This window comes from Haliotis asinina, chromosome 10 (assembly GCF_037392515.1).
Source record: "Haliotis asinina isolate JCU_RB_2024 chromosome 10, JCU_Hal_asi_v2, whole genome shotgun sequence".
NCBI lineage: Eukaryota > Metazoa > Mollusca > Gastropoda > Lepetellida > Haliotidae > Haliotis > Haliotis asinina.
The window spans coordinates 4,785,306-4,799,341 of record NC_090289.1 but is presented as its reverse complement, the minus strand read 5'-3'; the positions used below and the strand labels follow the sequence as shown (position 1 = coordinate 4,799,341).

Here is a 14,036-nt window from a genome sequence, read left to right as displayed (position 1 = left end):
AATGGGTTTGGAGTAGGATCAGAGTGGGTTAAGAGTCAGCGTCAATCCCTTCCCAAGCTATATTATAACAATATGAAAATATTTACACTCTGATTAGAGCAATATAGACAAGCACGGGATAATTTCAACCCTGAATTGCTAGAGGGAACAAAAGAGAGAAGCACAGTGCTACAGAGATAGGTAGTTGCAACAGATTGGAAAACAAATTAAATAAATATTGACAATTTTCAAGTTATTTCTGACAACACACAAAAAGATGTTTGTGACTTCAAATCCTTTCCATGGGTCAAAGAGAAAAATAAGAGGGAAAGTTAAGCATTTTTCAAGGATTGATTGGGTTGGGTTGACAAAGCTGTGAACTGCATTCAAGTTACATCAGCTTCATGTACGAGGTTGATATGGGGTAGGTTGGTGGTTAAAGCATTTCCTTATCACGCTGAAGATCTGGGTTTGATTCCAATATGGGTACAACTGTGAAGCCCATTTCTGGTGTTCCAAGCTGTGATATTGCTGTAATGTTGGTAAAAGTGATGTAAAACTGAACTAAATACAGAATTAGGGCAAACAGGTTTAAACCTGGTGGTAAGAGGAACACAATGAAATGATATGACAAGTTCATGTTCAGACCTGTTCTAGTATTTCTGGACTGAACCACTGCAGGAGATCTATAGCATTCTCTGGGTAGTCGTGGACAACTCTCAGTCTCTTGCCATCCTGCACCATGAAGATGGCTGTCTGTAGCCCAGACAGACACACCTTCCCCGCTGCTGAGATCAGAATATGACTAGCTTTGATACCCCTGGAACAGACATGGCAACATGTTTTGTGATACCTCTGCTGAGATCAGAAAATGACTAGCTTTGATATCCCTGTAACAGATATGGCACTGTCTATTGGGATACCGGTGCCTCAGTTGAGATGAGAATATGTATAGCTTTGATATCCCTGTAACACATGTCTACATCCATTGTGATACCTCAGCCTGTTGTTTTGCTTTCATGTGATTTTCATTGCTTTCATCCCATAATATACAACAAGTGTTCTCCAAAGAGTACGTTTTCACTAATTCATTGGTTGCTTTCCTAAAATATCATATCCTGAAGGCATACCAGAAAATGCAGAATGGTGGCAGGATTTACTAACTGTGGTTAACACTCACCTGTGAATAATTCCTCGATTGTGTAAATACTCCAGTGCCAACAGTGTGTCTCTGAGAATGTAGGCTATAGCTTGTTCGGGAAGTCCAATGGTGAAGAAAGCGTGGATCAGATCACGACTCGAACCTGTGTATTATACAAACATATTTCCTCACAGATACAATCTGGGACTGCAGTCATTCAGGGAGTTCTAGACATCATAAAAATGAGATCTTAGCACTAAGTTGATCATATCTAACATACTTTAACACTGATCTTATGACAAACTTTGCACTAAGACGGCATTGTAGAATTGAAGCTCTAACTTAAGTCAGTAAAAATCCCAACTGGTATTATAAATCCCTGTTTATATTAAAGGTCATGTGTATTTCACACTGCGATAACCTGAAATGAGGTCAAAGCTGCACATCTGATGAGAAGATATATGCAGTGATTCTGGGAGCATGCTGGAAGCTGTGTAAAATCTCACCAAAGGCCATCAGTGGCATGATTGACCACAGCTCATGCCCATGGATGAAGTTCTTGTAGTGTGGCAGTATCTTCTCATGCTGCAGCTGCTTACACAGAACGATCTCTTGCTGTGGAAGCATGCCAAACAAACATGAATCAGTGTACCGGTAGGCTGAGAAACACACATTTCATCTTGCTGAGATGGTGCAGAGAGAATTCTTGCGTCTTGATTCAGAAAATGTACTCAGTTGTTTCAAACTCCATTCACAAGGTTATTTGTTCACATAGGAATGGGTAATCTCTTTTAATTAATATCTCATTTGCAACATAGATTACTACAATATCCAAGACATTACAGTCATAACAGCAGTAGGTGGTACAGACTTACGTTGAGGTTAAGGAGACTAACATTATCTTCAGTTTAACAAGGATTCATGTTATTTTGACATTATAAGTGATTCATGTTGTCTTGAAACAAAAGGTACCTGTTCTTATGTGGATCAATTGCGACTTAAACAATTAAGGAAACAGGATTCCCTACATAAACCCCAGTCTGTCCCCTGAGGACCTTGTGTTCTGAACCTTCACTTATACCTGTAGTAAATTCAGATCCAAATCACTGGCCTCCAAGTCAGTACGCTTAATAGCAATGGTTGCTCCAGAAGTCAGGTGCTTCGCCAGTGATATGGTGGCTGAGTCCTGATGCCCTTTGCCTAAGACACAGCAAGGTAAGTAATAAACACCATGATAAAGCCATATCTGATGTTAACTGAAAACTGACAAACACGGGTTGAAAAGAAAATATACCAACATGTGTATGCTGTTCACAACCCCTGACACATTATCACTGTTTTCATGAGATTTACAATGATTATGATAGGATCCTGGCATACCAAGGGATGAAACTCTGCACATAATGAAAACAGGGACAACTAGTCCATTATGCACCTTTATGAACCAGACGTCTGAAAATTACCTATGACTGAATACAGCTCATAGCAAGAGGCATCTGACTCAAACTCCAACATGGCAGTTGTGGAACTGAAACTATCAGACGAGGAAGCCTCGGACCGGGCAGTTACATCACCTCGATCATCACCCTGGAAACAGATAAAGCATCATCTACAACTGACATCTGGTGGACCATGTTTTACTGTAAGTATAGGTGAATGTTTCAGAACACACAAAATGCTTCAACGAAAGAGGGGATGTTGTTTAATTCTGCAGTCAGCACCCGCCTGCCAGAAAGGCTAACAATGGTCAGTATTGCAATAGTTGGTCTCAATAGAGTATCACTATCACAACAGCATCTTGCAATAGACTTTGGCTATCACAATAGTTGTTTCCCCCTCAATAGTCAACCTCAAAATCTGAATCAAGACAAATAAAGGGAGGTGGGTTTAACACTGCTTTGAATAGTATTTTTGTTAAATCACTGAGGTATGACATAGGAAAAAAGAAAAACACAACCCAAATTTTAACAAAAGTACAGAGCTGACAAGTCTAGGGTCACAATTAAAGTCATTCTTGATTTGAACTCATGATCAGCACATCCTGTCATGGATTAGGAAAAAAACTCCTACTTTTAAGGTGCCTCTCTTCAGACTACTCTATGTTAGTATCATGATACAGATATTGCGACAGTGTTTGTGAAAAGGAATATCTGACATTTTTTTCCACAAGTAACGACATTCTGAATTCTCCCAGGGGAAGTCTATTCTTGAAAGAAAATGACCCATGTACAGAACCCAGTTCCAAAAAGTGAGTGTGCAAGTGAGTGAGTTTAGTTTTATGCCACACTCAGCAATATTCCAGCTATATGGTGGTTGTCTGTAAATAATCGAGTCTGGGCCAGACAGTCCAGTGATCAACAGCATGATCATCGATCTGCACCATTGGGAAATGATGACATGTGTCAACCAAGTCAGTAAGTCTGACCGCGATCTCGTTAGTCACCTCTTACGATAAGCAAATTGCTTTTTGTGGCAACCATATGATTACAGTGCTACAATTGCATGCTAAAGTATGCAAGTTACGACTAGTTTTAGGAACTGGTCAAAATCTCATAACTGATGATTGGTTCATTAAACCTGTTCAGTCATAGAAAAACATTGGTTAGGGCCGTTTAACAAAATTTCCAGTTATATTATTGCAAGTTTCACATCCAACTTGCAACTCGCATCTTAAACTATGACAATAGGTAAGGAACATAAACCTCTTTGGAATGAGCTTGTAGTGACTGTAAATGTAGCATTAACAACATGTACAAACAAACCTAAATTATTGTGAATATGCAAACAAATTGTTCCAAAGTTTGTGTTTGATTATGAGAAACATGATCAATTGCTTGGTTGTTCAGTCGCTGCAAAAAATTGTCGATTATTTCAATTAATCAGGAACATCTTTATTGAAAATGGTTTCCAGGTGTCTATGACATGGGAAACAAATTGATAAGGCATTCCAAGGAATAGAAAATGACAAGAAGAAGATACACCTTCATACCCATGATTTCTAAAAATATCTTTCTAAAAATGAAGCAGCTATCTGTCCTTGTTCAACTGTATGACATCATCTACAGCACATTAACATCAGTTTTTCAAAGGTAATCATATTGCAATACATACTTGTCTCAGCCAGGGGCATTAAAACAATGTTGACACATGTAATAGTTTGCATTTGTCTTACTATCCAATTTGTTCTCTGTTAACATTTGAAGTGGAGACAATATGTGGCCCACTGGCCCAAAACAGCAGTCCACCTTGATATTACAAGAGTTACTGAAAGCCTACATCCAGTGTCTTCACTTGAGCTAGGAATATTGATATAAATATCACTAGCCAAACATCAGCATAGCTTCAGTCAAATCCCTACCTCTTCACAAACAAGCAATAAGCATAATTCTGTAAACAATTTGGAAATTTCTACAGCATCCTTATGTTTAAGAAATACAGTTCATTCTACCACCATGTATAGTGTAATAAAGCACACTTTCGCCCTGAACTATTATAGTTAATGATCTAATAGTTAAGGGTGAAAGTGTGCTTTATTACACTATACATGGTGGTAGAACGAACTGTATTTCTTTTCTAAGATGCCGTATTTAATAATTTCTAAGCCCAACTTCGATTAATCTATAGCAGAAAACAAACGACGGTGTCTGACCTAAATTAAGAATCCTTGCACAGGGCTAACTGACGCGCTGTTCTTTTGACGTACCAGCCCCCTACGTTAAGACAAACGTTACCAGAAAAACAAATGATGAACAGTTTGGTGACGGTATATGTTCTGGTTAAATATCTTCTCTAGATCGTCTTAATTACATCTGTGATTCTCTTAAACCATACAAGGCAATATGTATGGTTCATTTCTACTACTAACGAAAGTTTAGATCAGTACATTCAGCTGTGGTTGACTAGTCATGTGACATTCCACGATTGCATTGTGGGAATGTAAACATTGCAAACATGGCCGTGTCTCTGTAAAATTTTCAGTCGAACTATGAGACATTTTATCCTTCGGAAAACATAAACGCAATATTTCCACCAGTGATGTTAGCTGTGTGATGCAACTGCAAACCAAGAAACGGGATACGATGAAGCAGTTTACTGTGAGAGGCTGTATGAGGTGATGGCAACTGACATCCATCGTGACGTCGGTTACATTGTGACGTAATGCAAAAAAGTTCGATTACGACGGGGCAGATTGGAATGGTGCAGTGACGTCAACACCTTATGACGTAATGCAAAAAGTGCACACTATTGTCTGATAAAGTATTGTCGGCGCCTTTGATCTTTCACCAAAGCATTTTAGAATTTAACTTCAGGGGTATACTTCATACTAACATCTTCATCAATACAAAATTGGAGCTATTAGTCCTGATGCGAGTGTCATGTAACCTGATGAAAGATGCCCCAGCCAAACAATATTAGTGAATCTAACCACAATAACAAGTACAGAATTATTAGTGACACTTGCTTCAAACTTATTATTGGATGTCAGCCACTGAGTAGATGTACACATAAACAACACAAGCATGTCTTTTTCTCTGAACCTAGTATATCTAAGGAACCATTCATAATTTATGGTGGGTGGCATGGGTGGTGATGATATTTATAGAGTAGAATGTGAATGATCCCCTAAAATTTATGTACAAAGTAAGTTAAGATCTTATTATTATGACACTAATACATGTACAACATGAAATGCTAATTCACAGAACAAGAAAATAAAGATTATGTCAAAGTAGTATACACAAAAGGGGAATGGGACCGCAGATAAAAAATAATGATAAAATAATGATGAAATAAGAAGGAAATAAACACCAGTGCACTTGGGTATATTTACCGTAAGAAAAAACACTTGTTGTCTGCGGGTAGTTTTCAATCCAACACCAAGGCAAGTATGTGGAGTTCAGCACAGAAAAAACAGCAACACTATCTGGATGTGGACGTTGTTTCTACCTTAAGCAGAGGGGGAAATCACCGGTGAAGATGCACCACAATCAGAGATATTGCAGGTGAAAAAAGACGGCTGAGAATCAAGCTACTGTGTGAAGCCTCAAGCTAAGATCCGATCGGGTTGTTTGTCCCTTTGGGAAGCGAAGATGAAATACCACACATATTGCAAGCCTGATGTACACACCTTCTAGGAGTGGTACCAGATCACTTGCCAGTTTCTTGAACTCTGTTTGCAGTGCTTTTGCGAGTTTGTAGAAGACAGCAAAATAGTTGACTGCATCTAAATCTACCCATCCAACCAATTTCTACCCGCAGAGGGCAAACTCCAAATTGTTCTTGACACTGACTATTCAGAACCCAAGGACAGACACAGCCGCTGCATAAACTTCCAAACCGTCTTTGAAGCAGACAACTTGATTTGCTAGTGCAGCGATGTCTTCGCATAGAGGGAGGAGGATAAGGATAATAAGCATGAGTCAGGATGAGGAAAAATAAAAAAAAATGGTAGCAAATCTTGTGAAAAATTGTTGTAAGTTCCTCGGATTCTGCATTATTTTTTCAGGGGTTTCCTGGGTTGCAGTGGGACGTAGTGAAAGCCCAGTTTTTTCAAAATAGGCATGCAGAGCAAAATAGGAAATTTCCACATAGGATATAGGAATCCAACATACCTCAGAAAAAAGAAATGTTGCAAGAGCAAGTCCAAGAAATATGTGCACTGTGCTGTTGGCAGCTGAGACTTGCAGATGGTGGAATTGATCCAAAGGTTGGCCTACATTTCCCTAGCCATCTTGTTTGTCTGGAAGGTCGTCAACAAGACCTGGAAGCACAGTACACTGGCCCACATACCGGTTGACGAGAAGACGCCCAAACACAAAGTCCTCTACAGGGACCCACACCACTTAAACTAGATAAACGCAATTCCCGATCAGTCTCTGGGAGCAGTAACTTGATTGTCTCGATATGGCAGATTTTGTCAAGCCTGCACAGAAACTTCCACTCAGCAACTGGAGGCATTCTATTCCACCAGCATCTAGAATTATATTTGTAGCTGTAGTTTCTCTACCAGTTGGCAGCGAATCAAGTAGCAGCAACAGTTGGGTATTCCCTTCACTGTGGCAAACCTTTTCACATGTGTAGATTCCTTCTGGAACATCTGTGGTTTTTCAGTGTTTGTTGCACTGTTCCTCCACATCCTTGGGAGTATGCTGAATACAGGTGCATCATACATGTCCCATTCCCTGCTATTTGCTAGAATCTTTCTCGCATTGTCCGCCAATGAGGCATCTGTGTTGAAGCCACCATAGAAAGCAGTCATCATACAGGTTTTCTATGTCCAAGAAACTGGTCTGGTATCGCTTGTAGAAGGTGTGGCCAGATCGCTTTCATGTTTGTTTGTCTGAGTTGGAGAGCAGGGCAGTTGTCCAGCAATGTCTCGAAGACTTCTGCCATGTTGTCTTGGAGCTGCCCAAAATTCGCATATATCGGGCTTGTGGTCTTTCCTCTTCACTGCGCCAAGGGACAAATGGCATGACTAGATCTTGGCATATTCTTTGCACGATTACTTGGTTCCCGGCAATTTTTCTATATCATACACCTGTAATATCTCTACTTGGGGTGCACCTTTGCCGGTCGTTCAACCATCAGTTTGGCGTAGACACAACATCCACATCCACATGGTGTTTCTTTTTTCTGTGCTGGACTGCATTTTGTTTTCCGTATACCTGGCTTGGCGTTGGGTCGAAAACTATCTGCAGACAAAGAGTGCTCCCTTTTTTTACTTAGATATACTCAAATGCGCTGATGCACCTCTTCCTTTTTCTATTTCCTTCTTATTTTATCATTATTTTTTCCTCTGCGGTCCCATTCCCCTATTGTGTATAGTACTCAATATCCATTAACAGAAGTTCTTTAGGCATTAACAGAAGCAGTCAGGAATACCATTACAAAAGTTTGTTACAAATGAAAAATATTATTCTGGAAAGAAACATTACACTGAAGCTAAGCATAAGGTCATCAAAATCCAGTTCAACCAAATTTCATGGATGGGGGAGAATTGAAAATAAATCGTAACAGAAATCTAGCTAATTTGCACCCAAAATCTGAATGCAGTTATCGGTCTGGTATGGCAAAAGATGGCCTCTACGTAAGGCATAGACAGCTACATGGTCTCCTTGTATCCCTACATGCTATAGTCTCCTTGTGTCTGCACTACATTTCACCAGTGTTCACATGTGGATATCTTCAGGGATGATCACATTTCTGTAGTTGAAACAAAAGAAACTTGAAAGCAATGGACTACTGTAATTTTGTAATGGCTTTGCATATCTTTCTCACTGAATGAAATTGTGCTAAATCATTTTCATGTCAAACAGATTATCTTCTAACATATAATCTATTACGGTAAAATCAAATTTAGACATTGATGTGATGTATTACTCAATGAATATGTGAAGCCATCATGTTCAGTTCATTTTTGAATAATAAATCAGTATTAAATTCTAAGACCACTTCACATGATCAAAAACTCTTTCAAGCAATTTCAGCTGACAATGATATTACAGCAGACAAAAGGACATTTTCATTATTTTTTCAGCTTTGTGAAACAAACTTACAAATGATGACTGTCAGTGTCCTAAAATTTGAACAAGTCTGAAATCCCGAGAAGATATCTTACATACCATACCAGATCATACACATAGCATACAGAATGTTGAAAATTCAGAACAAGCAAGCTCAAACCAAATTCTTTACATCCTTACAAAACAGCTGTGTTCCCTGGCCATTGAACAAATATATGGGACTCCTGAAAACAGATTGACAATGTTTAGATATGTAAACTCAAGTTACCAAGGGAGTGTAGATGCTTCTATCGAAGGGTTTGTTGGCTGAAGGAGAGTCGCTAACGCGTGCCTTCGTGCAAGCACAATGCTGAAGAAAGAAAAGCAAGACATTTACAAAACAAGTGTAAAAATGCACATTGAAGTCTAAGTTTCCTCCCTATCAAAATGATTAAACAGGAATTGAGAATGGTCATATGTATGACTAATATGACAAGTTCGTGATTGGAAATCATCAGATCAACATTTCTATAGCATGTACATGAAACATCAAAGATTTGATTGAATGAATAGGTTTAACATTGTTCTGAGCAGTACTACTGTTTTATCATGGCATTTTAGTGTCTGGTGACATGCAGGTGTCAGAGAAAGTCTTTGGGAGATCCACAAACATTGGGTACGGCATAAACAAACCATGCAGCACATTCAGTAGGATTTAAACCTATGAACTGGCACAATTAGTGGACATAACTCAGCAAGTGCATAGCCTTGGACAACTGGTCTTTTGGTCTCATCACTTCAATATTGAAGCTTTGGCTCTTCCTTGGTTTATCACCTTGACATCTGCTATAGAGCTTATGTCCAATTTCAGGGTGTGGAAATCAAACAAACTTACAATTCCCATACAGACTCATTCAACACGAACACACAAAAACGTGCATTAGTAAGGGAATATTATATTGACTGACTAGCTGTAAACATTAATATAATATCACTTGGTATACATTTACATCAGTTTATTGACACATAAACTCCACACTCTACTACTAACTGACACATTCATGAATCTAGACCAAACAATCCAATGACAGACATATTGTCTCTGATAAAAGCAAATCTCTTATTGTGTACACCAAATCTACCTTGCAGATTACTGGATACCATCTATATACTGGAAGCCTTCCAGTACCTGCAAGGTGCACCTACATGTGTAATCAGTGAAAGATATTAGGCTGCTTTCAGCACCATGCCAGCAGAATCTCCCCAGAAATGACCCTTACACATATGGGGAGTTGAACCTTACATTCAACAAGCACCTTAACCACTTGGCTAAACCACCAACACCATGATTACATGTCTTGTCACACCACAGTAGATATCACCATGGCAACTAGAGGTTAAGCTGACCAGCAGAACACACAGGCCTACCATACAAACTGTGAACAAACCATCAAAAACTGAGCTCATATACACCAAAACAGAACAAAAATCACCAAAATAGGAAAATAAACTTCCAAAACTGCAACAATATCCTCTAAAACCCAAACAAACGCTATGTAATGGAAAATTAATCGTTTGAAATGGAAACAAAACTTGCATAGCAGCAACGACAGCACCTGAGAGCGGTTGCTGTGCGTACAAAACGGCAGTCACAGCATTCAGAAAACGCAATCATAGCATCCCGAAACGGCATAAAGGTGGCAGTGAGGCTTTGGTCAATAATGATTTTCATCACCATGTGTCTACTGTTGAAAATTTGATATCAGGATGTAGAGCATCAACCCCTATTGCATTGAGGTTCAAACCTATCTTCATACTTCTCAGTGTCAAGCTTGTGATTCTGCTCAATTTGGTACCTCATTTGACCAAATAGGGTTTGTTCAGAAAATGTCAATGTTTGAGTGCATTCAATGTAAAAAGAATACAAAAAATCGGACAACATTGCGTTTTCATCAGAGATGGAAATATGAACTTGCTCCTAATTTCAACTGTGAATTGTGTATCAGAAAGATGTTATGATTTTGCAATTTTATCAAATGAATGAATGAAAGAATGAATAAAAAAATAAATAAAAAAAAATAAATAAGCTTGTTCAAAACCAAATTGTGCCTAATCGCAAGCCTGAGACTCAGAAGTATGAACACACGTTTGAAACTTCATACAACAGGAGGTTGATGCACTGCATCCCGAAATCAAATTTTCAAGATTAGACTCATGGTGACAAAAAACATTATTGACCAAAGCCTGTTCGTCTCCCCTCGCTGCCATCTTTATGCCACTTTGGAATGCTATGGTGACCATTCTCGGACGCTGTTGTGGTTGATACGCAAGTTTTGTTTCCATTTTCAAAGTTTTCAGTTACAGAGCATTTGTAACAGTTTTAGAGGATATTGTTGCAGGTTTGGAAGTATATTTTCCTTTTGGGGTGATTATTGTTCTGTTTTAGTGTATATGTGTTCAGTTTTGATGATTTGTTCACCGTTTGTATGGCAGGCCTGACCATCATTCCAGGTTAATAACGGCAAGCTTTTGTGCAAACATATGACTGCACAGGTGTTAGAGGACATTACAATCAAATTAGGTTAGTTTAATGAGTGTTTATTTACCAATAGGCCAATGTTAAAAAACAAATCTTAACATGTTTAACACTTTTGCAAAATACAAACTGCATTCTCCCACACACTTGCTACTCTTTTTTAGATCCATGGAAAACATTTTTCAGTACTGACTATCATCCATGTGTTAGAGGTGCATTATTAGTTCTTCAACATTTATGCACTGTTTTCTTTATATTCTTGAGGACCAATATCTGATTTTCAGGACATCCGATATAGCATGGACAACCGTGTCACACAAGTTCTGTTGACATGAATAGCTGACCATGCATCAGCTGAAGTATGCTAACATTAATAAGAAGTGACACTGGAGACTGTTAGTTGTTGACTCACAGGACAGGCTTGAGATGGAAGGTGGGTTGACCATGCACACACAGAAGGACCACAATATTCAGGACACATCTACTACAAAACTACAGCTGTTGCTGATTCTAACACTCAGATTACTGTGGCTCTACCAGCATAAAATACTACTGCTGCTGCAACTACTTACTTATCATCTACTATTAACACTGCTACTACTTCTAGTAGTATATATTCTTGTTAACATCAATTTATTACATATATTTGATCTGTTACATATATTATTATAACACTTAGCATGCTATGAGAGGGTCGACTTTGCTATTCTTCTTGATGAAAGACACTGTAATCTCTGAAACCTGTAACAATAGTTATGTTTCCTGACGTCTATACTTCTTATTAGAATTGTTGTTTCTACTACTACTACCACTACCACTACTACCTCCACCAACACCTCCACCATGACAAACCATACCACAACTATTACCACAACAATGTCTATTTCTGGTTCAATAGTATTTTAGCAATTTCCCAGGGTATTTTTATTATCCATGATGATCTCAAAAATGTTAGAATTTGAAAAAGATTAAATAATTCAAGGCTTCTTGTTCACATTCACTGGCTTCACATGGTTTTAGTTACAGAGCTTAGGGTCAGTGTTTGATGTTTCTTTTCTTGAAAAAAAAATCACACGCAAAAATAATTAAATAACGGGACAAACAAGAAAATATTTTTCAAAACATAAAAGTCTGTTACTTGGTCCTATATTGTTTCATTGTGAAAATTATTTAACTGACACAATGTGTACAAGAAATGGACCTTTTATTTCAGAAATTTTGAATCAGCAGATGAGTGAAGTAATCAAACAATAACTGATTATCAAATGTAGTGTTCATGTACCAGCATCATTCAAGTATCCTATGTTCTCTGTCAATAGCAGGCATTGATCATGCTACCATATATACTATGTAGTTTGTAAATGCTGCGATAGCTGATGACAAATCTTCTTCTTGTAGAAATTTGACCTACATAATTTGACCTGCACCAAATGATACTTTCTTTTAAGAAATGAGTTTCAATGTTAGTAACACTGCTGAGCCAATCTTGACCAATAGTTATTTTTTTTAACAGTAAATAAGAAATAAAATCTACGTTTCAACATGAACATAAAGTTACACCAATAAGTTCAGGGATTGTAAAAGATACCATTTGGGTGACAGTTATTCTTATTACAAGAAGATAGGACATGTATAGGAAGCACCAAAAGGTTTAGCATCCTCTGACTCACCAAGAGAGACATGGACAAGTCTCAGCTGGAAGCACTTTGTTACTGTTATTGTTGAAAATATTTTAGGTGTGCTGAAAAAACAATCAACAAGACATCACTCCTCAACTGATAAACAAGAAAAAAACTCTCTGACCACTGGACGCTTTCCTCCTAACTTCAACACTCCTTATGAATCTTATTTTTAACAGAATATCTAATTTGATAGAAATATCAAACATATCTGATAAGAAGCTGAACAAAAGGACGTATATTTCCAGAGATTGTGTAAACAATAACTGATGTTTCTACCATAGAGTAATTACTATGAAATATTTACTTATCAGGTTTGAATTAAGGCATACCATTTAATTTTGAATTATTTATATGAAAAATGGTGAATATTACATTGTAAACCTAGAATGAAAAGATACAGACAAGCAAACATTACAAGTATGATTGACAACCAAAGGTTAGTTACAATAAAGACAGATCTAATGATAATTTACAATGTTCAAAGCTAGCAAGCCAAGGCTTTACAAGTACATAAGGGGACATAAACTTACAAATTATTAAAGCAATGACTAGTGATAAGGAGTATTAAGTTGTGCTTCCTAAACAGCATGTTAGAGTAAGAATGTATTCTGCTCCAATACATATTTTACTGCTCATACACATCAAGTAAATAAAATAAATCTTAATTTTATCAAGTTTGCTCTACTTTCAAATGCATAAAATCATATTTGGTTATAATAACTGAACAATATTAGTAGAAGGTATGATTATGCACAAAATGTTAATCAAATTCTTCAATAAAGTAATATGAACTTTGTTACATTCTGTGTATGCCAGTCAATTTCACAACACTAAATGTCATACAGTCATTATGTCCAAGTGTTTTGGTGTTAAATCATAAATGACACACTCAGTCTTTTTCCAGCTATATGACAGTGGTCTGAAAATGACTGAGGCTGGACAAAACCTGTGACTAACTTCATGAGCATCAGTCTATGTAACTGAGATACAGTGACATGCTTAAACACAGTCACTGAATCTGACAACTTATATATGAAGGAGCAAGCTTAAACTCCAAAACATTGTGTTATTCACAATAAGAAGTTGACATCCATTCATCTTGCTTTTCTTGTCATTTATAATTAAGCAGATATGCATGGTATTGTATGCTTTGCCATATTTTTGATAGAAATGACTAAATAAGAGTCAGAGGTTTA

General features: G+C 37.6%; 1 protein-coding gene across 2 annotated transcripts in view; it reads right to left on the bottom strand.

Moving 5' to 3' along the window:
• LOC137298343 (STE20-related kinase adapter protein alpha-like) overlaps positions 1–14,036 on the bottom strand; it is a 32,467-nt gene that overhangs the window by 16,976 nt on the left and 1,455 nt on the right. The window contains exons 2-8 of one of the 2 annotated variants that reach the window (XM_067830557.1): positions 12,829–12,899; positions 8,912–8,992; positions 2,584–2,707; positions 2,202–2,320; positions 1,627–1,735; positions 1,160–1,283; positions 628–799 (exon numbers count right to left, since the gene is read on the bottom strand). In XM_067830557.1, the coding sequence (XP_067686658.1) occupies positions 628–799; positions 1,160–1,283; positions 1,627–1,735; positions 2,202–2,320; positions 2,584–2,707; positions 8,912–8,992; positions 12,829–12,840 (741 nt within the window). In that variant the 5' untranslated portion in view covers positions 12,841–12,899. The remainder of the gene's footprint in view (positions 1–627; positions 800–1,159; positions 1,284–1,626; positions 1,736–2,201; positions 2,321–2,583; positions 2,708–8,911; positions 8,993–12,828; positions 12,900–14,036) is intronic. The other variant, XM_067830558.1, reaches the window with a different exon arrangement.